At 51.0% G+C, this 25,224-nt stretch overlaps 1 protein-coding gene across 1 annotated transcript in view; it reads left to right on the forward strand.

Annotated features, from left to right (window-relative positions):
• LOC144098022 (calcium-activated chloride channel regulator 2-like) overlaps positions 1–24,887 on the forward strand; it is a 349,289-nt gene extending 324,402 nt beyond the window's left edge. The window contains exons 14-15 of the mRNA XM_077630593.1: positions 24,503–24,731; positions 24,826–24,887. Of these exons, the coding sequence (XP_077486719.1) occupies positions 24,503–24,731; positions 24,826–24,887 (291 nt within the window). The remainder of the gene's footprint in view (positions 1–24,502; positions 24,732–24,825) is intronic.
• Positions 24,888–25,224: the final 337 nt, after the last annotated feature.

Raw genomic sequence — 25,224 nt, forward strand, 5'->3', positions numbered from 1 at the left:
AAGGACGCACAAAAACAGTCAGCATTGAGTAACGCAAAACAATGAAAAGAATTAAGGCATGTTACACTCATAAATACATCCGAGAATAAATATCATGGTTATCGCATACTGGAACACATTCTTCTGGAAGCAAGTTCCAATCGTTCACTGTTTTTGGAAAAACTGATTTCACAAAAGATATGTTCGCGCACCTTATTGGAGTGGTCGTGCTGAGTCAAAATGTAGGTTGGTTTCGACAAATAGTTGCGCTTATCAATGCCAGTTTAATTACTGTAGACACTGTGTAAGAATTGGAGACTTACATTTTTTTCTGCTTGCGCTTAGCGTTTCTCGGCCCAGCATGGTCACTATATCAGTGATGCTTCGAAAATAGTTACAATTATTGGACACGAAGCATGCAGCCTGATTTTGTAGTTTTTCTGTTGAGTGTATCAAATAATCCTGATATGGCTCCAAAATAATGGATGCGTTATCGAGGATGAATTTGACATGCAAAAAGTAGTGTTTCTTCAACATCTTAGAACGCTGATTTGAAATTTATACGAATAAAAACATCTTACTTGCCATATATATCGACTGCTGTATGTTTCGTTTCGTTTCGATTTATTACCTTATAGACACCTTTCGTGGTATAACGTAAGAGGTGGACTGCATATCAAAGGTGAAGATTACAATTTTTGAAAGTTGAAAGTAGAGTCTCCGCCAGCGAGACCCCTCTCTCTTCAGTGGCATGGACGACCATGATGTTGAGGATTGGCTTGCATCGTATGAGCGGGTGAGCCCATACAACAAGTGGGACGCGGAAACCAAACTGAACAATGTGATTTTCTATCTGACGGGCATGGCGAATCTGTTGTATCGGAACCATGAGGCGGACATTACATCATGGTCTGTTTTCAAATTTAACTTCTCAGAGGTATTCGGTCGCCCTGCAGTCAGAAAACACCCTTCCGAACAGCGCTTGCGTGCGCGGTCACAGCAGGTTGGCGATAACTTCCCGAGTTACATCGAGGATGTCGTCGATCTGTGCAAGAGGGTGAACGCTCAGATGGCCGAAGCCGACAAGATCAGGCATATTCTCAAGGGCATTGATGACGACGCCTTTCAGATGTTGTTGGCGCGAGACCTGCGCACCGTGGCGGAAGTCGTCACCCTGTGTCAGAGCTTCGACGAATTACGCAAGCAGATGGCTCTGACACGCGAACACACCACGAACGTCGACTCGCTTGCTGGCCTGAACGATGCAAGAGACCAGTCATCGCCCCTACCGCACATCAAGAGCTTCATCCGAGAAGTTGCTCGCCAGCTCTCGCTTATTTCACGCCATCAAGAGCCATCACCACGCATAACTCCGAATTTGCGGCACATCATCAAGAACAGGTCGCTGAGGCTCACCCTCAAGCCCCTCAGCCCACACCTCTTGCGGTCCCGCTGACATATGCGGGCCTTGTTGCGTGCCCTCGTCCACCTACCTATACTCCGCCTCCTGGTCCTGTTCGAGAGTCCGCTGCTTTTATTCCGCCGCCTGCTCATCCGCGAACCTTCTGGGGCACGCCTGATAACAATCTACCGCCTGCTCAACTGGGAAACTCCTGGCGCACGCCTGAACCCGCCCGATCTGCTACTTCTGCGGATTGCCAGGTGATGTGGCGCGGCTCTGCCGTCGACACATGAACGTCTCACGAACACCTCCTGAAGTTTCCGGTTACTGGTCCCAGCGTCAGTACTCACCTCCTGCTGAGTCTCCCCTAAGCCGCCCTCTGTCTCCTGAGCGCACCTCCTTCGCTGCACGCCATTCGCCTTCTCCACGTCGGCGCTCCATCTCTCGATGCGACGGCGTCCTTCGACTACTCAAGAGGAAAACTAGGTGCCGCAGTTCCTGAGGCGAGAAATGCGCAGTCGTCGAAATTTAAAAGGCCTCGTCTGTCTGCCGCCAATTTAATTGAAGTTTTTGTAGAGGGCGTATCGGTGATGGCGCTTGTCGACACCGGTGCTGCGGTTTCTGTCATGGATGCAGCGCTTTGCCGATCTTTGAGGAAAGTGAAGAAGCTCTCTCTCTTGCCTGTCGTTACGAACTGCAAGTGCACACCTCATCCAGCCGTTAGCAGCGTGTACTACTTGAGTAGTCATAGAAGACTTTCTATATTAGGTTGAGTTCAACGTTCTGCAGTCTTGTTCGCATTAGATCATCTTGGGCTGGGACTTCCTATCGCTTCATGACGCCGTCATCGACTGTGCTCGGGCTCAAGTAGCGCTCTGTACGTTGCCGAATCCCGTGCCAGAGATTGAAATTTGCGGTGCCCCTGTTCCTGTCAAACCTTTTGTCGCCGACAGTACCGATATTCCTGCGTGCTCTTCCGTGATTGTGCCTCCTTCCTGTGCTTGTGTTGGCGATGCCAGTGTCCTTTTCACGCTGTCTCTTACTTTTCTGCGTCGCCATTGCCTGCCGCTACCTTATGCCCTTTTATTTTCACCTTTTTATTGGTCCTCTCAGAAAAAATACAAAAAATAAATGAAAGAGAGAGGGAGCCCGGACCAGCAACGCTTTACCAGGCTTAAAGCCAATACAAAAAAAGAAAAGGCACTAAACGCTAAAAAACTTAATTTAAACAGAAAAGCAGGAAAATAGAAACAACAAACAAAAACCATAAGAACCCTAAAGGCAAAGAACAGACGAAAGCACAGATAACGTCACAGAGAATGTCAGTGCGGTGAGCCGCCGGCCTCACCGCACTGTGGGTCTTCAAGCCGTTTTCAAGCCCCTTCACTTTGCGCTGTGGAGAATGCGTCGGCACCATGCAGCTCTGATTCTCTTTTCAACCGTCCCGACGCTGCCGCAGAAATACCGCCGGTCGCCATGGACGTCCTCAGCTTACCTACTCCTGTGCCCGCCTCATTGTTGACCGACCTATTCATTCGCTCTATCGACGCCACTCTACCTCCAACTAAGCGAACCCAGTTTTTTGCGCTTCTTGTGGAGTTTCGCTCCTCCTCCGGTTGCCACCAAGACGGTTTGGGGCGCACGTCGACTGTCGAGGAGCATCGCATTGACATCGGCGCCCATGCCCCTCTGCGACAGCGCCCATATCGTGTTTCCGCCACTGAACAACGTATTATTGAAGAACAGGGAGACACCATGCTTCAGAGCGGCGTTATTCAGCCTTCCACCAGCCCTTGGGCCTCCCCAGTTGTCCTTCTCAAGAAGAAGAAGGATGGCTCCGTTCGGTTTTGCGTCAATTACCGCCGCATTAATAAGGTCACCCTCAAAGACGTCTACCCTCTGCAACGCATTGATGACGCCCTGGACTATCTACCAGCCGCGGAGCTCGTTTCTTCCCTTGATTTGCGTTTTGGTTATTGGCAGGTCCCAATGGCAGCTGCATAGCGTGCCAAAAACACGTTCGTGATCCCTGGCGGCCTCTACGAGTTTACCGTCATGCCATTCGGACTGTGTAACGCTCCTGCTATTTTGGACCGAATGATGGATACCGTTTTGCATGGCCTCAAGTGGAAGACGTGCCTGTGCTACCGGGACGATATCGTTATCTTTTCACCAGACTTCCAAACGCATCTATCTCGCCTGCGGGACGTCATTACATGCCTCACAAACGCAGGCCTGCAGCTCAACTTAAAAAAAATGCACCTTTGTAGCCCGTGAACTGACAATTTATGTCACGTTGTGTCGAAAGACGGTGTACGCCCCGACCCAGCGAAACTTCGTGCCGTGACTGAATTTCCCAAACCTTCCACCACTAAAGAAATTCGTAGCTTCCTAGGGCTCTGCTCTTATTTTAGGCATTTCATTCGCAGCTTTGCCTCAATTGCTGCACCTTTGACTCAGCTGCTCGGCGCCAATGTCGATTTTTCGGCTTGGCCACCCGCCTGCGACGACGCCTACAACACCTTACGTCGTCTCCTGACGGCACCTCCCATCTTGCGCCATTTCGACCTGGCGACCCCGTACTGAAGTTCACACGGATGCCAGTGGTATAAGCCTCGATGCAGTGCTCGCTCAGCGGAAATAGGGATACGACGAATACGTCGTTGCCTATGCCAGCCGCACACTCACAAAGGCTGAGTCCCACTACTCTGTGACTGAAAAAGTGGGCCTCGCCATTGTGTGGGCCTTAGGCAAATTTCGCCCTTACGTGTACGGCCGTCCTTTCGACGTCATTACGGATCATCACGCCCATTGTTGGCTTTCCTCTTTGAAAGATCCTTCCGGCCGCATGGCGCAATGGGCGCTGCGTCTTCAAGAATACAACATCCGAGTCGTGTGCCGTTCGGGCCGAAAACATCAGGACGCCGACGCCTTGTCTCACTCCCCGCTGATCTTGACAGCCTCTGCGAAATCGGAGCCCCTGCGCATCTCCCACCGTCAGTGACATGCCTTCTGAACAGCGCAAGGATCCCTGGATTCGTGCCCTTCTGGACTTTCTCTCCGACCCATCGACGGTTAAACCATCCCGCGCGCTGCGCCGTCAAGCTTCCCATTTTGAGATCAGAGATAACCTGGTTTATCGCCGTAATTATCATTCTGATGGACTAAAATGGCTTCTCATCATTCCTCGCACCTAGGGTCCTATATCTGCTCATGTTTTCACACTGACTTACAATGCGGTCACCCAGGCCTTTTCAAGACTTATACGCGCCTCCGCCTCTGCTACTACTGGCGTGGCATGTACAATTTCGTTTTGAAATACGTACGCTCGTGCCACGACTGCCAACGCCGCAAGACACCCACTACCCGTACTGCTGGCGAGTTGCAGCAGCTATCTTGACCGCCTCGCCCTTTCGACCGCGTTGGCATCGATTTATATGGCCCCTCCCGCATACTGCTTCTGGCAAACAATGGATCATTGTTGCCGTCGCTCATCTCACGCGGTATGCTGAAACCGCCGCGTTCTCTGCTGCCACGGCACAGGATGTGGCATCCTTTCTTCGGCGTCGGTTCATCCTTCGACACGGTGCCCCTCGAGAACTCCTCAGCGAAAGATGTCTTCCTATCTGATGTCATCAAATTTCTGCTCCGTGAGTGCAACGTCAGCCATCGGACTTCCACCGCTTACCAACCTCAGACCAACTGCCTCACTGAACGCTTTAACCGCACTCTGGGGAACATGCTGGCTATGTACGTCGGTTCGAACCACACGACCTGGGACATTATTCTCCCGTATATTACGTTCGCGTATAATACTGCTACGTAGTCTACGACAGGATTTTCTCCTTTCTTCCTCCTTTATGGCCGTCATCCCTCCGTTCCCATTGATACTGTTCTCCCCTGCCACCCTGACGCATCTGACTGCACCACCGTTTCCGGAGCCGCCAGGCACGCCAAAGACTGCCGCCAGATTGCCCGGTCGCTCACGACAGCTACCCAGTCCCTTCAAAAAATGCGCCACGATGAAAATCAACGTCCCCAGCATTTCGCGCCCGGCTTTCTTGTCTGGCTGTGGATACCTCCCAGTTCTCCGGGTCTCTCCCGGAAACTGGTGGCTAAATATCAAGGGCCCTATCGCATCTTGTAACAAACATCTCCAGTCAACTATATTGTTGAGCCCCTCACGCCGTCACCCGATCTCAGACGCCGCGGCCGTGAGACTACATATCCAGCGCCTCAAGAGATACTACGACCCCGCTGTCTTGTCCGCCCCTTAAGGATGGCTCCTTCTACTGTCCGGGGGGCGTTGTAACGAAGACGACGAGCATATGCGCGAGCTGCATGGTCATCGCCTGGTGCACACTCCTGGCTGGACTAGCTGACCTCGGACTGCTGTTAGCCCTGCTCCCGTTAAGAATCTTCTCAGAATAAACTCCACCTTACAGGAGAAACACTTGTCGCAAACGTCGATGGGCAGCGGATGGCAGCAATGACGTGGGGAAGGCCGTTCCAGATAGTAACTGTTCGGAGAAAAAATGAGCCTGCAAACATAGCGGTTTTAGTGATCGGTCGAGCAACATGAAATGGATGCATAGTGCAGTTGGATATGCGTTGAGGTGATGCTAGGTATGGGGATGATCAGGCGAACTGTGAAATACCTTATGGAACAGGAAAAGAGCTGGCTATATGACGACGAGTGGTCCGGTTCAAAAGTTCTCACTGAAGTTTCAATGCTGTTAGGCTGGTATTGAAAAAGTAGTCGGAGAGAATAAATCGTTCTATTCAATTCATTTTTTTCGCATTTTTACAAGAGCACGAAAATGAGATTGCAAGCAATAAAAAGCTGCTGATTAGCAGCTTGACGAAGGTTGCTGCCCCTATATTTGACTGGTTGAAGGGCGCTAACGTACAGCTTCTCATTAAACAACTATAGGTGTCTGGACTAAAAGCAAAGATCACTTTGTCAAGGCGTTTATTTAAAGCACAGGTCGGTTGGTCTTTGTTAACCGGCGACACGACGAGCAGACTCACAGGTGTCGTTCGAAATAACCCAGCTGCACTTCGTCTGCTTCTTCGTTGTCCCGCTTGAACTCGTCCGCTTCTTCGCTGCGCTGCGCCTGTCGGTCCCATTACAATTACTCTCCCTCCAAAAAAGGAGCCATCCTGGCGACTTACGGAGAGGAGAGGATGGTCGGGTCATAGTAAGGCTTGAGGCGCTCAACGTGCACAGTTTCGCGCCCCCGGCGACGGTGGTCCGAAGAGGGAACGAGCGGCTCAACGATATAAGTCACCGGAGAAGTTTGGTGGACAACCCGGTAAGGTCCGTGAAAGCGAGACAGTAGTTTCGTGGCGAGGCCGGGAGTGGAAGAAGGCACCCAGAGCCAAACGAGGGCGCCAGATGGGTATGACGCTGGAGGGTCCGGGGAATCCCGACGGTGCTTCTGATCCCATTGTTGCTGTGTGGTGAAAGAGCGGGCAAGTTGCCGGCATTCTTCGGCGTACAGGTGAGCTTCGGAGAGTAAGGTGGTCTCGGAAGGATCAGGGTGATAAGGAAGGATGGTGTCCATGGTGGATGTAGGCTCCCGGCCATATAAGAGGAAGAAAGGAGAAAACCCCGTTGTTGTCTGAGTAGCTGTGTTATACGCGTACGTGACGAAAGGGAACTCTTGATCCCAGTTGGAGTGGGCGGTGTCAACGTACATGGCGAGCATGTCACTCAGAGTGCGGTTGAACCGCTCAGTCATGCCGTTGGTCTGGGGGTGATAGGCGCTGGTGTAGCGATGAACGATTTGGCATTGCTTGAGCAGGGCCTCGACGGCGTCCGAGAGAAAAACACGGCCGCGGTCACTTAGAAGTTCTTTCGGGGCGCCGTGACGAAGAACAAGACTTTGTAGAATGAAGTGAGCGACATCGTTTGCGGTAGCAGATTTGAGAGCCGACGTTTCGACGTAACGGGTGAGATGGTCAACGGCAACGATGATCCACCGATTATTAGCCGAAGTAGTTGGAAGCGGGCCATAAAGATCAATGCCGACGCGGTCAAAGGGACGGCCAGGGCAAGGTAACGGCTGCAAAGGAGCGGCGGCGGAGTGGGGAGGTTTCTTGCGACGTTGGCAGGCGGTGCATGACCGAATGTCCTGACGTATGTAGCGGTACATACCTCGCCAGTAGAATCGCTGACGAAGTCGAGCGTATGTTTTCAGTACACCGGCGTGGCAACATTGTGGAGCGGCGTGAAAAGAGGCACAGATTGTAGCACGGAGGTGTCGAGGGATGACCAACAGCCACTTCCGGCCGTCGGGGAGGTAATTACGGCGGTATAAGAGGCCATCACGAACGGCGAAGTGGTGGGCTTGGCGGCGAAGGGTCCGGGTCGAATGATGCGGCGAGGGAGTGTTCAGGAAGTTTAGCAGCGAGGTGATCCAAGGATCCTTCAGTTGTTCGGAGAGCATATCAGGGCTGTTGAACGAAGAGAATTCGTAGGCACAGACGAGGGCAGAGGTTGACTCGCATGGGAGTGGTGAACGAGAAAGGGCGTCGGCGTCCGAGTGCTTGCGGCCGGAGCGATAAATGACGTGTATATCAAACTCCTGGAGACGTAAAGCCCAGCGGGCGAGTCGGCCAGAAGGATCTTTGAGGGAGGATAGCCAGCATAGGGCGTGGTGGTCTGTGACGACATAGAAGGGCCGGCCGTATATGTAAGGGCGGAACTTGGTAATTGCCCAAATGATGGCGAGACATTCTTTTTCTGTGACAGAATAGTTTGATTCCGCCTTGGTGAGGGGGCGGCTGGCGTAAGCGACGACGTATTCCGGATACCCAGGCTTTCGCTGGGCAAGAACTGCGCCCAAGCCCACACCGCTCGCGTCAGTGTGAATTTCTGTCGGACAGGCGGGATCAAAATGGCGAAGGATGGGGGGAGAGACCAGCAGGTGGCGTAAAGTGCTGAACGCGGTATCGCAGGCGGGGGACCAAGACGAAAGGTTCGGGCTGCCGGCAAGAAGCTGCGTTAAAGGGGCGATGATACTGGCGAAATTTCGGATGAAGCGGCGAAAATATGAGCATAAGCCTATAAAACTGCGAAGTTCTTTTAAGGTGGTTGGTTTGGGGAAGTCAGCGACGGCGCGAAGTTTGGCAGGGTCAGGAAGAACGCCGTCTTTGGAGATGACATGGCCTAATATTGTGAGCTGCGTTGCACCGAAGTAACATTTTTTCAAGTTTAGTTGGAGGCCGGCGTCAGTAAGGCTAGTGAGTACGCGCTGAAGGCGGTGCAGATGGGAAGGAAAATCTTTGGAAAAAACGACAATGTCATCTAGGTAACACAGACAAGTTTCCCATTTGAGGCCACTGAGAATAGTGTCCATCATCCTTTCGAATGTGGCTGGAGCATTGCAGAGGCCGAATGGCATCACATTGAACTCATACAAGCCGTCTGGGGTGAAGAAAGCGGTTTTCGGCCTGTCGTTCACTGCCATCGGGACCTGCCAGTAGCCGGAGCGTAAGTCGAGGGATGAAAAATACTCCGCTCCCTGCAAGCAATCCAGTGCGTCGTCGATTCGGGGTAGAGGATAAACATCCTTGCGTGTGATCTTGTTGAGACGGCGGTAGTCCACACAGAACCTGATGGAGCCATCTTTTTTCGTCACCAAGACAACAGGAGAGGCCCAAGGGCTGTGAGAAGGCTGTATTATGCCGCGCCGAAGCATGTCGTCAACATTGTCACGGATGACGCGGCGCTCGCTCGGCGAGACTCGGTACGGTCGCTGACGCAAGGGAGCGTGGGTACCAGTGTCAATTGTGTGAGAGACGGCCAATGCGCGCCCCAAGAAGGGCTGGGAAAGGTCGAAAGAGTTGCGGAAGCGGCAGAGAAGTTCCAAGATTTGGTCACGGTAAGCGGACGGAAGGTCGGGAGCGATGTTACGACGAAAGACGTCGATGGAAATCGGATCGGGCGCTGTCGCACAACAGGCTAAGGCAGTAACTGGGGAACAGGCACGGGTATCGGAGAACTCGGAAGCAAGAGCAGGGTCCAGTTCTTCAATAGAGCCGAGGCATTCGCCGCGAAGAACAAACGACGGGCAAGAAGATGGGTTGGTGACATAGATGGCGCAGTGGCCATCGGAAATCGAGACAACGGCGAATGGAATGAGGAGGCGCTGATGGCGAGTGGCTGCTGCGGTAGGTGTGAAAAGAACAGGGCCGCTGAGGAAAGAGTCGGGGCGGAGCGGAACGAGGGCTGAAGAGGAGGGAGGTATGTCGGTGTCGGCAGCTACAAGAAGCTTAGCGGAGCGCACAGGTAGGTCACACAACGAAACATCACACAGGGGAGAAAGCTCAAGTTCCGCACGGGCACAATCAATCACTGCACGGTGGGTCGAGAGGAAATCGCAGCCGAGGATGACATCGTGAAAGCAGGCGGTCAGCACCACAAACTCGATGGTATAGGCGACGTCGTTGATAGAAACGCGGACCGTGCAGGCTGCGATGGGGTGGATGCGCTGAGAGGTGGCCGTACGTAGTGAAAAGTCAGACAGCGGCGTTGTCACCTTACGAAGTTTGCGGCGAAGAGCATCACTAATTACTGACACTGCAGCACCCGTGTCGACGAGCGCGAGAACGGGGACGCCTTCAACAGACACCTCAATCACGTTAGCAGGAGAACACGGAGGACTTAAAAAGTTGGCAAAACACGCAGTCCTTGCCTCCTGAACTGCGGCAGTCAGTTTTCCTCTGGGAGAGGGTCCGAGCGGCGGAGCATCGGAGAAATGGAACGTCGACGAGGGGAAGGCGAGCGGCGAGTAGGGTACTGGGAGCGATGTGTAGAGGAGGCAGAAGAGACATTAGGTAAGGGCGGCCCGGAATCGTAGCGGAAATTGCGCATGAAATCGCCAGAACGAGGAGATCGCTGACGGCAAAAGCGTGCGACATGGCCCGGAAGGCCGCAGGAATAGCATATCGGTCGATTGTCCTCGGTACGCCAGGGGTTCGTAGGGTTTCGGTGGGGTCGACGAACCAGGACCTGCGGCGGGGGTATAGACGGCGGTGGAGCATAAAAGGCCGGGCTGCTAGGGTAGGCGGCAGAGGTGGGCGAGCGCCGTGTACCGGTGACTGCTTCAGCATAGGTGAGCGGCGCTGCCACAGGAGGAGGTGGGGGACTGGATGGCAGAACTGCAGCGACCTGCTCCTGAATAGCACGACGGATAGTGGGCGTAAGAGATGGCGGCAGGTCGTGCGGAGGGCAGACGGGGTCGGGAATGTGATGCAGCAGAGAAAGCTGGCGAGCGATCTCTTCGCGGATGAAGTCTTTAACCTGCTGCATGAACAGGGACTGCTCAGCAGACGAGCCACCAAGGGCCAAGCCAGCAAGACCCCCCGCAGGCGCGCCGGACTGCCGCGTAGATGCGCGTTGCTTGCGGAGTTCGTCGAAGCTTTGGCACAGCTGGATGACGGTAGCGACGGAGGTGGGGTTCTTCGCCAGCAGCATCTGGAAAGCGTCATCGGCTATGCCTTTAAGTATGTGGTTGACTTTATCCCCTTCGGACATGGAGGGGTTGACACGCTTGCACAGGTCAACGATGTCCTCGATGTAGCTTGTGAACGTCTCGGAGGGGAGCTGAGATCGAGCACGAAGACGTTGCTCGGCGCGAAGCTTCCGGACGGCGGGGCGGCCGAAAACGTCGGCGAAGCTCGTTTTAAAGGACGACCAGGTGGGAAGGTCGGCCTCATGGTTGCGAAACCATAGGTTGGCAACGTCCGTGAGGTAGAAGAGGACGTTGCTAAGTTTCACGGAATCGTCCCACCGATTGTAAGTGCTGATGCGCTCATAGGAGGCCAGCCAATCGTCGACGTCTTGGTCATCGGTGCCACTAAAAGGAGAAGGGTCACGCTGGCGCTGCACCCCGTGACAGAGTACGGTGGCAGGGATGGGCTGCGATGGTTCACTCGGACCTTCCGGCATGGTGGCGGAGACGAGGAGCGTTCCACTTCGAAGTTCCAGGATGAGGACCGGGACGGGAACCGAGGCACCTCCACCAAGTGTCAAGGCGTTTATTTGAAGCACAGGTCGGTTGGTCTTTGTTAACCGGCGACACGACGAGCAGACTCACAGGTGTCGTTCGAAATAACCCAGCTGCACTTCGTCTGCTTCTTCGTTGTCCCGCTTGAACTCGTCCGCTTCTTCGCTGCGCTGCGCCTGTCGGTCCCATTACAACTTATACATATATTGTAGACATTCTCATTGGACACAGTCAAGCTCACTTTTCAAAGGCGTACATGGACACATATTACAAGCTGTAAGACAACTAATAACACCATATAAAGCCACCACTAGACGAAGGACACAGAAATCATCCATACAATCGCAACAAATTGTCATTGAGGACCGGAAGTTAATTACATTGCTAGGCTAAGTTGCAAGATCTGGTCTAGAAATTATATATTTTTTCCAGTCTTTTCTTGAGATAATCTTTATGTCTAAATTTACATCCTCTAAATTATTTAACAATTTTGGAAAACGATTTGCTATGCTCTTGCATCCTTGGTTAGTTCGAGAAAATGGCAGCGTCCAACTCTTTCTGTGTCTGATGTCGTAGGAAAGTTGCGATGTTTTTGTCAGGTCTCACAGTGTGAAAAAGCAGTTGAGAGAATTTTTCAAGCCTTGTTTGTGTTTTAGCAAAAGGCTGAATTCCTATATATGCTTGACAGGAAGGATATCAAGTGGAAATGATTCGCTTGTGTGGGCTTCGTCCGAAACGTTTGCCATGTGACGGATAGCTCTTTTTTGCATAAGAAATAGTTTGTGAAGGTTCTTTTAGCATTTGTGCCCCTTACAAGGTTGCAATAATTTAGATGTGGAGAGAATAGGGCGTTATAGAACAACACTTTAATCCCTGGAGGAATAGTGTAGCGAAGTCGAGATAGTATACCGCAAGTCTTCGCGAGGCTTGTACTTATCCAGTCTACATGAGCATCCCAGGTTAAGAGTTCATTAAAGATTACTCCCAAGGATTTTATCCCTTTTACAAAGTCTAGCGTATGATTTCCAAGGTATAAATATATGTCAAAGTTTACAGGCTTTTGTGATCGTGCAAATAAAACGGCTTTCGTTTTTGATGTGTTTACTTTTAGCGAGTTAGTCGCACTCCAATCAGACAACAAAGCTTGCGTATTATTGGCTAAACGCATGTTGCACGACATTATCTGACTGTAGAAAGATACTTGTGTCATCTGCGTAGAATATAAAATGTGCGCTCTATTGTTGTTAATTATATCGTTTACATATAAGTTAAACAATACCGGCCCTAAAATACTGCATTGTGGGACCCTCGCTGTTAAATCTTGCAGAGATGAAAGCTCTTCACAAAAGGCAACGCTCTGTTTCCGATGCTGTTTGATTTTAAAACTGTCAGAGAAACGCCGCGAAATCCATAGTGCTGCAATTAAGTGAACAATACAGAGTGGTCAATGCTATCGAAAGCTTTCGAAAAGTCTACAAATAAGCCTAGGGTTAATTTCTTCTCTTCGAACCCATTCAATAATTATTCCCTCTGAGTGAGCAGAGCCAACTAAGTTGACATTCCTTTACGGAATCCTAACTGCTGTGGTGATATAATAGAATATTTTTATCAGTATGCAGCGACATGTTTACAAATACTTTTTTCTAGTAATTTTTATATGATAGGCAGAACCCAGAAGAAGCGATAATTCGAGGGCACATTTTTATTCCCTAATTTAAAAAGAACTGTTACTTTGGCGCGCTGCGATTCTGAAAACTTTCAAGGGTAATAGCTAGATAACTTTGAGGCGGATACTAGATAGGAGATGCATATTCTAGCCTAGACCGGATGAGCGAGTTATAGGCGAGTAGTTTCACGTGCGGTGGACCATGACGTAGGCAACGTTCCAGAAATCCAAGAGATCGGTTTGCCGATGATATGACGTTAGTGATATGAGTTCGCCAGGAAAGATCACTGCTTAAGGTTATGCCAAGGTATTTTTTAAGATGGCACAAGCTCGATAGCAGAATTGAGGACAACGTAGTTAAAATCGAGGGGCTGCTGGCGCCGGTAGAAGGCCACTGCTTTGCATTTGTTAGAATTTAGGTTCATTGCCATTGGTCATACCAGCGATGAAAGCGATTAAGCTAATTTTGAAGAGCTTCTTGATGGGATGCCTGCAACATACGAACGTTACACGTTAGATGCGTTGGTGAATCGTTAATACAGATTAGAAACAGCAGTGGACCAAGGACGGAGCCTTGTGGGACGCCTGAATTTACAGCAAGGGAGGAAGAATTTTGGTTGTTAACAGAAAGAAACTGGGAGCGGTTTGTTAGGAATTACTTGATCCAAGCAAGAATGTCGGATGTAAATTTGGCTACTCTAGCTTTACTAGCAAACGTGCGTGAGGTACAGTGTCAAAGGCTGTTTGGATATCACGATAACATGAATGGCATCAGTTTGAATATTATGATCAAGATTATTACGATCAAGAAAAGCCCTTGCGGAAGCCATGTTCTGAAGGATGATAAAACTTGTTGCTATCAACATGGTTCATCATTTGTGAGTAACTGATATGTTCCATGATTTTACAGGGGACACTGGTTAGAGAAATGGGTCGATAATTAATTTGAAGATTGCTTGTCACCCGACTTGTGCAATGTAACGACCTTCCGTACTTCATCCGGTATCCCCGTGTAGCAAGGGATTTCGTGAACAACAATGACAGGTATTCAACACTTCAGAGCAGGCTGGTGGCCGTTCTGCAACGACTGCTAACCCATCGCTCTTACGCATCGCAGGCCTTTCTTGCAAGACACAGCTACCGACAACAGCCCAAAACAGTGGCGGAGTAGAAGGCTCACCGACTGCACGCACGCGCACTACCGTCTGCTTCCCAGCACGTGCCATCATCGACTACGACATATCTACCACGGGACTGATCACGGGATATCTACGAAACGGGGGGCGTTTCCAACGCCTATAAAACTGCACCGACACCGACGGAACCCACTTCAGAGCAGGCTGGTGGCCGTTCTGCAACGACTGCTAACCCATCGCTCTTACGCATCGCAGGCCTTCCTTGCAAGACACAGCTACCGACAACAGCCCAAAACAGTGGCGGAGTAAAAGGCTCACCGACTGCACGCACGCGCACTACCGCCTGCTTCCCAGCACGTGCCATCATCGACTACGACATATCTACCACGGGACTGATCACGGGATATCTACGAAACGGGGGACGTTTCCAACGCCTATAAAACTGCACCGACACCGACGGAACCCACTTCAGAGCAGGCTGGTGGCCGTTCTGCAACGACTGCTAACTCATCGCTCTTACGCATCGCAGGCCTTCCTTGCAAGACACAGCTACCGACAACAGCCCAAAACAGTGGCGGAGTAAAAGGCTCACCGACTGCACCCACGCGCACCCTCGCCTGCTTCCCAGCACGTGCAATCATCGACTACGACATATTGATACGGGAATAAAAGAAGAGGCGGAGAGCGAGCGCGAGCGGCGAGCGCGCGGCTCTAGCACGAGGGATATGGAACGAAAAAGCTTGGCCGCCGCCGGTCGTGCTTCGCCGGCTCTCCTCCGTACTGCTGCTATATTTCTCTGGGCGGGCCCGTGGCCACCCCGTGGCATCCCACACCGTAACATTTTGGTGGCAGCGGTGGGATCATGCCGCTCACCCGCTCCCAGAATCAAGCACCCGACGTGCCAGACGACAGGAGTCCACCACCAGCCGATAGCGCCGACGACGCGGCGGCCGGCGCCGCTAGACCTAGGCGCTCGGAGAGGCTCGGCTCTTCGCAGCAGCCGGACGCCGGTGTTGAGCGCCTCCTGGATACAGTCACCCAACGGATGGACGCATGGGAGGCCCGTCTGACTGCCCAGGCTGGGGAGATGGAAGCTCTCCGGCGCGAACTCCGTCGCCTGGTGCCAGCCGAGCCGAGCACAGGTCAGGTGCCTTTGGGCGTCCCCGCCGCCGCTGTTTACGGCTCTGCCGTCGCTGGGCCTGCGGTCGTGGCCGCCAATGGAGTGCTCGGCGCGGGTGCGTCCTCGCCGCAGTGTTCGTTGGACGTTGTGGAATTGCCCACATTTGACGGCACCATCTCGTGGGATGCTTACCGCATCCAGCTGGACGGTATTGCGGCGGCGAGAGGCTGGGACGAGCAAATGAAGGCATGGATGCTCGTTGCAAAACTGAGGGGCCGCGCAACCGAGCTGCTGCAGAACGTGCCGCCCGACCAGCTGGGCTCTTACACTGTTCTGGCGGGCCTCCTCGCCGACCACTATGGTGCCTCAGGTCAACCCCGTGTGCAGTACCACCGCCTGCGAGCCCGCCGTCAAGAGCCCGGGGAGACGTACCAGGACCTCGCCGCCGCCATTGAGCGCCTGGCTCTGCAGTCGCTGCCGGGAGCGCCTCAGAACGCCGTGGCCCTGGTCGGCACCGAGGCGTTTGTCGACGCCATCCGACTCCCCGAGGTGCAGCGCTTGGTCCGCTCTGGCCGTCCTGATTCCGTCCGCGCCACCATGGCGCTCGCCATCGAGGCGGAATTGACTTTGCTGGCCACGCGGGGGTCGCCACCGTCTGCCGAGCGCAGCGTCCGGGTGCAGGCTCCTCGGTCCGCAGCCCCAACTGCGGCCTCTATCCGACGCCTACGTAACGACGTCCGCATGACCTGCTTCCGCTGCGGCCTGCGGGGACACTACGCGAGGGACTGTGCCGGCCCTCCAACGTCGGGAAACTATTTGGCGGAACTCCGGGGGAACCGTTCCGCCGAATCCACGTCCACGTCCACGGCCACGTCCGTCCCCACACTCCTTCGTTCTCCGCGTCCCCTCCTTTCGTCGGCTCCGATTACCACTGATGCTCCTTACGTGCTCGTCGACGTCGCCCTGCTTGACCGGCACGTAAAGGCCTTGGTTGACACTGGAGCGGCTGTCAATGTACTGCACAAATCGTTTGTTGCTAACGCGCCCCACCTGCTTCTGCCAGCCGCCAAAACCCGGCTCTTAGCTTTTAACGGCACCCCTGTGGAGCAAGTCGGACGTGTCGTCGTCAACCTGACAGCACTCGGAAATACCATCTCCACCGAGTTTGTTGTCGCAGACAGCCCTATTTGGCCAGTGGTCCTCGGGTGCGGGTGGTGCCAGCAAGCCGGAGTCGTCCTTAATTTTACTAGAACCAAACCACGGGCGAGCCGAACTCTCTGTGGGCCGGGCTGGCTTAGCCGGGTTTCCAGCCTCGGTGTCGCCCTGTGGCAGTCCCTGGTGTCGGCGACCAAGCGTGCCTCAGCATCTCTGCGTGACCTCGCGACGAAGTGGCCGTGTCGAGTCAAGCCGTTCGACGTCACTACCGTGACTGTGGCGTCCGCCGTGACCCTGCCACCGGGTGCGGCAACGTGGGTGTATGCCAAGCTTGACAGTCCGGTCACAGCAGACGTGCTGTTCGAACCCATCCGGTGTTCAGCTCCAGCCCGTCAGATGACCTCCCCTCGAAGCCTTCTGCCTGTGCTCAAAGGAGAGGCCCACGTATTTATACTCAACATCAGCAGCGTACCTCTCGCGCTGACTCCCGGCACGCAATTGGGTACAGCCTCAGTTTTGGACCCCGGGTCACCAGTGGCGTCTCTGCAACCTGAAGCCCCGCCTCGCCACCCTCCAGCGCCGGCGATCCTATCATGGGAAGAATTTAACTTTGGACCCAGCCTGACCTGCGCGGAGCTCGCCTCTCTGAAGACCTTGCTGCTCGAGCATCGCAGTTGCCTTGCTCTCAGCGCCGGTGAACTCGGGTGCACTTCCTGGGCTCAACACCGGATCAACACCGAAAACCGCGGGCCCGTTCATCACCAACCTCGCCGTGTAGCGCCAGCCGAACGGAGAGTCATCCAGCAGCACGTGTGCGACATGCTTGACCAGGGAATCATTGCCCCTTCTTGTAGCCCTTGGTCCTCCCCTGTCGTCCTTGTGCGCAAGAAGGATGGAACATTGCGCTTCTGCGTTGACTATCGGAAGCTAAATGCTATTACTAGTTGCGACGTGTACCCGCTGCCTCGCCTCGACGATGCGCTTGACCGCCTGAAGGGGGCCCGTTATTTTTCCACGCTAGATCTGCTCTCGGGCTACTGGCAGGTGCCTGTTCACCCCGATGATGCGGAAAAGACGGCTTTCGTGACTCCCGACTCGGCCCCGTGACATACCGCCTCGAAGACCTGCCAGAGCATCGACCATGCGGTGTGCACCACATTTTCCCAGAACATGTTTCAAACATAAGGCGATATGTCTCCGGCGCCTGCGGTGACTCCGACTTAGCTACCGAGTCCTCATCAGTGCCGTCGTCGCCTGCTGGCCCCATGCCTTCCCCACGCAATGCAGTCCCATAAACGGATCGCCGCTCAATATGCATAAAACTCCCTGAAGTTAGCCTAACCGGTGTGGGACCTTCTTCGGCGACTGCAGACACCTTCGCCCAGCTCACACACTTCGAATTCAACGAAGAGTGTGACCGTTTCCTATCTGCGAGCCCACATTGCATCGCCCCAGGAAACCCTGCATCAAAGCACGGCCTGACTTCTCCGCCCCCCCCCCCCCCCCCCGGTGGAAAGGTGATACGGGAATAAAAGAAGAGGCGGAGAGCGAGCGCGAGCGGCGAGCGCGCGGCTCTAGCACGAGGGATATGGAACGAAAAAGCTTGGCCGCCGCCGGTCGTGCTTCGCCGGCTCTCCTCCGTACTGCTGCTTTATTTCTCTGGGCGGGCCCGTGGCCACCCCGTGGCATCCCACACCGTAACAATATCTACCACGGGACTGATCACGGGATATCTACGAAACGGGGGGCGTTTCCAACGCCTATAAAACTGCACCGACACCGACGGAACCCACTTCAGAGCAGGCTGGTGGCCGTTCTGCAACGACTGCTAACCCATCGCTCTTACGCATCGCAGGCCTTCCTTGCAAGACACAGCTACCGACAACAGCCCAAAACAATGGCGGAGTAAAAGGCTCACCGACTGCACGCACGCGCACTACCGCCTGCTTCCCAGCACGTGCCATCATCGACTACGACATATCTACCACGGGACTGATCACGGGATATCTACGAAACGGGGGACGTTTCCAACGCCTATAAAACTGCACCGACACCGACGGAACCCACTTCAGAGCAGGCTGGTGGCCGTTCTGCAACGACTGCTAACCCATCGCTCTTACGCATCGCAGGCCTTCCTTGAAAGACACAGCTACCGACAACAGCCCAAAACAGTGGCGGAGTAAAAGGCTCACCGACTGCACGCACGCGCACTACCGCCTGCTTCCCAGCACGTGCAATCATCGACTACGACATATCTACCACGGGACTGATCACGGGATATCTACGAAACGGGGGGGGGGGGGGGGGGGGGCGTTTCCAACGCCTATAAAACTGCACAGACACCGACGTAACCCACTTCAGAGCAGGCTGGTGGCCGTTCTGCAACGACTGCTAACCCATCGCTCTTACGCATCGCAGGCGGGCTTTTAAGACACCTTGTTATGATATATTTACTGGCATAGCTGCCGGCCTGCTCTGAACGTGGTTTGAAATTTATGCCATTTGTTCCCTGTTTGCTTCCTTTTGTCGCTTTTCGAGCCGGATTCCGATATTCTGCAGACTACGGATGTATTGAAGGATTTTGCCAGATCCATGTCTGAAAAGGCACCAAATTCTATTAAGGAACTAGCAAAGCTGTTCATTGAACTGACAGCGAAGTTTATCGAAGCCGTAGCCGAACTTAGGACTGACGTAATGACCATGAAGCAATCCGTTGAGTTCAACAGTGAGAGCTTGGATGAGTTCAAAAGCGAAATCCGGAATTTACGCCAGGAGCTCACTGAGGTAAAGAAGCGGAGTGAAGACAGTGAACGAGACTGCCAGAGGCTAAGAAAAAGCCTGGGGGACTTAAAAAAGGAGCTTGTTGAATTGAAGCAATACAGTAGGCGCAACAACATTGAACTAAAGGGAGTGCCAGAGGCTGAGAACCAGGACTTAGATGACACAGTCCAGAAGGTGGCCAAGTGCCTGAAACTGGATCTCTCCTCTGGTGGTATAGATGTCGCACATAGAGTTCCGGTTAAAGGATCAGGGCTGCCAAATATAATAGTGAAGTTCAACTCAAGGTGTGCGCGGGACAAATTCTTTCAAGCAGCCAAGAAAACCCGATTGAACAAAAAGATGCTTGGCTTTGAGGATAACGATCCAATCTTTGTGAATGACCACCTCTGCCCTGAAAACAAAATCTTGCTAGGCAAGACCATCCAATTGAAAAAAGAAAAAGGCTGGAAATTTGCCTGGGTTTCAAATGGTAAAATCCTGGCGAGGAAAGCAGACAATTCAAAAGTCGTCCATGTGACATGTGAAGATGATCTTTCAAAAATTGTCTAGTAACTTATTCCTAGCCGCACCCAACTCATGGCAGAGACATGGCGTTCACGAAGATGGATAATAGTAGCTTACACATATTACACAGCAATATACGCAGTATAAGAAAGAACTTGAACTTGCTCCTTGCTTATCTTTTTCAGTGCCAGAAACATTATGATGTCATTGGAATATCGAAAACTTGGCTTAAAAAAGGTGAAGATGTTGTTATTCCTGAGTATCTCACAATTTCTCATCCACGTGATTCACTTTCGCGCGGTGGTGGTGTAGCCCTTTTTGTTAATAACAGTCACACCTACTCAGCCTTGCCCAATGTCTCCTGCAGCACATCTGATATCGAGGCCTTATTTATCAGGCTGGACAACTCTGTTATCATAGGTGTCGTGTATTGACCACCTAATTCAGCTGTAATTTCATTTCTTCAGAAACTTGAATCTATATTTTTCACTCTAGTGTCACAACACAAAGGTCCGGTTACAATCAGTGGTGACGTTAACATAGACACCAGTCATACAAATCATAGTGAGTACTCGTATCTGCTAGAATCGTTTAATTTTCAAAATCTAATCACTGTCCCCACTAGAATAACCAGTACATCTGCAACTGTCATTGATCATGTTTTAACTAATATAACCTCGAATATTACTGCCGGGGTATGCAACCAACCCATCTCAGATCATCTCCCCACCTATGTAACGGTCAAAAACGCCGTAAAACCAAATTTAAAGCACGCCAAAGTACCAGAATTGATTACGCTTTGCTGAGATCAAATATCCAGTTAATCGACACTAGTACGTTATACCACGATGACGTCGACATTGAATTCTCCAATTTAATTGACATTCTGACTTCAGTTAAAAATAGCAGCAGTACTAAGACGTCTGCTCGCTCATATAAAGTGCCCGTCTCACCTTGGATGACAGAGCAGATTTTAGCAATATTGCAGCAGAAGGACTTTTGGTATCATAAATGGAAACAGCATAAGGACAACAGCTATTACTTGGGTCAGTACAAAAAGATACGCAATAAATCCGTGGCAGTTATGCGCGCACGAAAAAAAGAATACTATACACGTTTAATCGAACAGAGCTCCGGTAACTCTAAAAAACTCTGGGAAATCGTAAATAGTGTTATAGGCAAGCCACAGAAACAGACGTTCCCTGACGTGGTTGATCAGAATGTTGTAAACAGCTTTAATTCATACTTAACTACCGTTGGAATTTCTTCAGGTGCCAATGTAAACAACACAGATATAAACTCTTTGTTACCAAGCCCGCTCTCAAAATCCTTTCGAATGGATGACATTGAACTTAACGAGATACACTCAACATTAGCAATTATGGATAGTAATAAAGCCGCAGGTATAGATGAAATACAGTACGTATGTTAAAAGAAAATATTGATATTCTGGGTCCAATAATATGTCACGTCTTCAATCACTCACTTCAAACCGCCACGTACCCTACGTCGCTCAAGACAGTCCGAGTTGTCCCAATATACAAGGACGGTGACCGCTCAAGCCCTTCTAGTTATCGACCAATATCCGTGCTCAGTGCCATTAATGTACTTTTCGAGAAAATCCTTGCGAATCGATTCAATAGCTTTACACAAAAATACAACATAATTTGCCCACAGCAACACGGTTTTCGGCCAAACCATTCAACCTCATCAGCGGTGCAGTCTTTAGCCCACATTATAAACTGTGCTCTAAATGACAATGAACTTGTAGCTGTAGTCTTTCTCGATTTAAAAAAGGCTTTCGATACGGTCAACCATTCTATCCTTTTGTATAAGTTAAAACACTACGGATTTAGGGAACGGATTTTCGATTTGTTTTCCAGTTACTTCAGTGAACGTCAACAGATAGTTGTCATAAATAATGTCTCATCATCACCACAACGTATTCATACTGGCGTACCCCAAGGGTCCGTTTTGGGACCCATACTTTTTTCTATATATGTTTCCGACCTTCCCCGTGTCTTAAAATTCGGAGAAATGCTGATGTATGCAGATGACACCGCTATAATATTTACAGGCAGTAGCATCGAGGAGATGCAGTTCAAAGCAAACGAAGATTTGGCAAACGTCTCTAAATGGTTTTCAGCCAACAGGCTTACTGTAAATGTCAAGAAAACAAAGTATACTATATTTCATTCCCGCAGAAAACAAGTAGATGCTAACTCTGTAACCATCTGTATTAACAACTCCCTACTGGAATATACTCCTTGTTTTAAATATCTTGGCGTATTGTTTGACAGACACCTGCACTTGCAAAACCATTTATTAGCAGTGGGGGCGAAAATGGCATCGGGGTGCTGTAAACTGCTTCAAGCACGTGATATTTTTGGCACAAGTACATTACGTATTTTATATTTTGCCTTTATTCACAGTCATCTCTCATACTGTCTGGACTCATGGGGATGGACCTACAGTAGTTATCTTCAGCAAATCAGAAAATTGCAGAAACGATCATTACGAATCATAACGCATTCTACGCAGGATCACCCCAGCAACCCATTATTTCATGACCTACGGATATTACCTTTCGATTCACTACGCCTCCTAAAAACGGCAACTGTCGTTAACAGCATCGTAAGAAACAACCACCCCTTCCATATGTCCCTCTTCCATACATCCTCTCGTGCTACCAGAAATGTAGCATTAGGCAACTTTAATTTACCGCCCACGCACAATGTTTATGGAGAACGACGGCTCTCTTTCACTGGTGTTAAGATATGGAATACTCTTCCACAAGAAATAAAATATGCTCAAAATTTTACACATACAGCTAAAAAATTCTTTCAGCTCATGCATTAAACATGTTAAAAGACATCTATCTGCATTTCACATCCCATTTATTATTATAATTTGAAGTGCACGATGTTTTCCGAGGCGACTGTTCCTTGTTAGCTTTTTTTTCCCCATTTGTACTATGTATATATCTCTCTCTCCGCTCTTCTAAGTTTTTACTGTGCATGCGACGAAGTGTCTGCATTATGTAATTTCATTTCTTGGACCCATAACTAGCCTACGGCTACGGGTCCAAACAGTGCTGGACACTTTTTTTGTGGTTACATCGATTAATAAAAAAATTTGAAATTTGAAAAATTCACTTCATCAATGGCAGCTGATGACGAGAGCTTCATATTTTCTATTCTTAAGGTACTTGCATTATGACACGTTTTTTATTGTTATCTTTTAAGCTTTGTATTGTGTTTGAGGCTCCAGCTTTTTATTTGAATAACGGACATGAATTAATTTATCGGTGTTAAGACTCATCTTCCAGAACAGACACCGATTTTCTATTTTGTGTAGGTAGCTCGGCAGGATTGCAACATCTGATGGTGAATTTATTTCTTTGTTTACCATGCAGTAATCTCACCATAGTTTTATTGGGGGCTGTATGGTTTCGTTTTTGGTGGTTTAACGTCCCAAAGCGACTCAGGCTATGAGGGACGCCGTAGTGAATGGCTCCGGAAATTTCGACCGCCTTGGGTTCTTTAACGCGAACTGACACCGCACAGTACACGGGCCTCTAGAATTTCGCCTCTATCGAAATTCGAGCACCGTGGCCGTGATCGAACCCGCGTCTTTCGGGCCAGCATCTGAGTGCCATAACCACTCAGCCACCGCGGCGGCTATTGGAGACTGTATGTATTCCACAATGTCATTAATAAAAATCGCAAATACCTCCGCTCATACGAATGTAATACTCTTTGCACTATAGTTAGGAGAACCCTGGACGAAAACACATCCTTTAGATATTTATATTGCAACGCAGCGTCACAGTAGCTGCCCTGTTTTAGAACAGCAGCAAAGCATCGAGCAGTGCGTTTTTATGACCGGCTTATCCCCGCCTGTTCTCACGAGCACTGATGGGAGGTATGCTCGGCGCACTCCCTCATGACCCCAAGGACATATTTAAAAACTTTGCGCAGAATAACACAGGACGGGAGGGAGAAACACGGACACACACACGAGCGTGTTTTCCCTCCCGTCCTGTGTTATTCTGCGCAAAGTTTTTAAATAGGTCGCTACACCAACTGGCCCAAGGCTCTATCCTATTAAACCTCATTGACGTCGCGTGGAATCCATCGATTATAAGACTGATTTTTTGTGTGTTTAATGTCCCAAAGCAACTCAGGCTATTGGGAGGCCCTAGTGGCGGGCTCCGGATAATTTCGTCTACCTGGGGTTCTTTAACGTGTACTGGCATCGCCCATTACACAGGCCTCTAGCATTTCGCCTCCATCGAAATGTGATCACCACGGCCGGGATCTAACCCGCGTATTTCGGGTCAGCAGCCGAGCACCATAACAAGTGACCACCGCGGCGGTATAGAAGAAGTTGGTTAGAACGCTAAACTCGCCCCAATAACGCCCCAATAAAATCGCCCCAATAGCGATTGACAGACAGCTCCGGCCTTGCGATTTAGTCAAAAAGAACTTACGACTTCCGCAGGCGCATTGGCCGCAGAACACACTAAAGAGGACTACTGACGCAATCCCACTATATAACTTTGCGTTTCGCCTGTAGTTATCCCTTTCGCATGTCTTCATCTCATCGTAGCCAGTATAACGCAGTTCTCTTGCCGTACTACGCTCCGCGTTTCCAAAACTTGTGAGCATGACTTCGCCCCCCCCCCCCCCCCATGCAAAAAACTCACGTAAGTACTACTTTTCCTATTTCTTTTATCTGCAGGGGTTGCCTATACCTGCTCTACATGACTCTTATGCCCAGGACACCAAGCGCTGCTGGCCAATATGGGGTGATAATGATGATGTGGACACGACAGTTAAGGCGACAACCGAAAAGCCGGCAACAACTGTGTCCACAGGAACAGGTTCAGGAAATCCGCCCCCTAAAACCACAGAGTCGCCAGGCCATGGAAACGGCGATGGAGGAGGACCAGCCGAGGAGACGGGGAGCAGTGCATTTACCTTCGCCCATCTTGTAGCGCTCTTCTTTGCAGTTATGGCAGCAATGGCAATATGCTTGGGTTGCGCAATCGTCCTCGCTGGCAGAACGCAAGGGACAGCAAGAACTTCTGGCGCCATCTGATGCGTCAGCGTCGTCTCGCTCGTAACGTTCTGGGACAAGCATTACGATTTTTTTTATATTCCATGAAAAACGAACTCTGCCCCAACATGCCATGCTAACTTGAACTAAATTAACTCTCTAAAGTTTGTTATGAGTTAACTGATACGCTGTATTCGATATCATGAAGGTCGCATGTGAAAGAATTTTCAGGCAGAACTGAAGAAGTAGGATCAGAATCACGAATTCTCACCCGAAGCATGAACGCCCACTGAGACCCCAATGCGTAATTGATTGTAAATAAATCATAGATAGGGTGACATTACTAGGAAGCTAAGTTTACCGGCGTGTTGCAGCGTGCGACAGGTGGTGTATTGGCAGGCAGT

The sequence above is a fragment of the Amblyomma americanum genome, chromosome 7, assembly GCF_052857255.1.
Source record: "Amblyomma americanum isolate KBUSLIRL-KWMA chromosome 7, ASM5285725v1, whole genome shotgun sequence".
Lineage (NCBI taxonomy): Eukaryota > Metazoa > Arthropoda > Arachnida > Ixodida > Ixodidae > Amblyomma > Amblyomma americanum.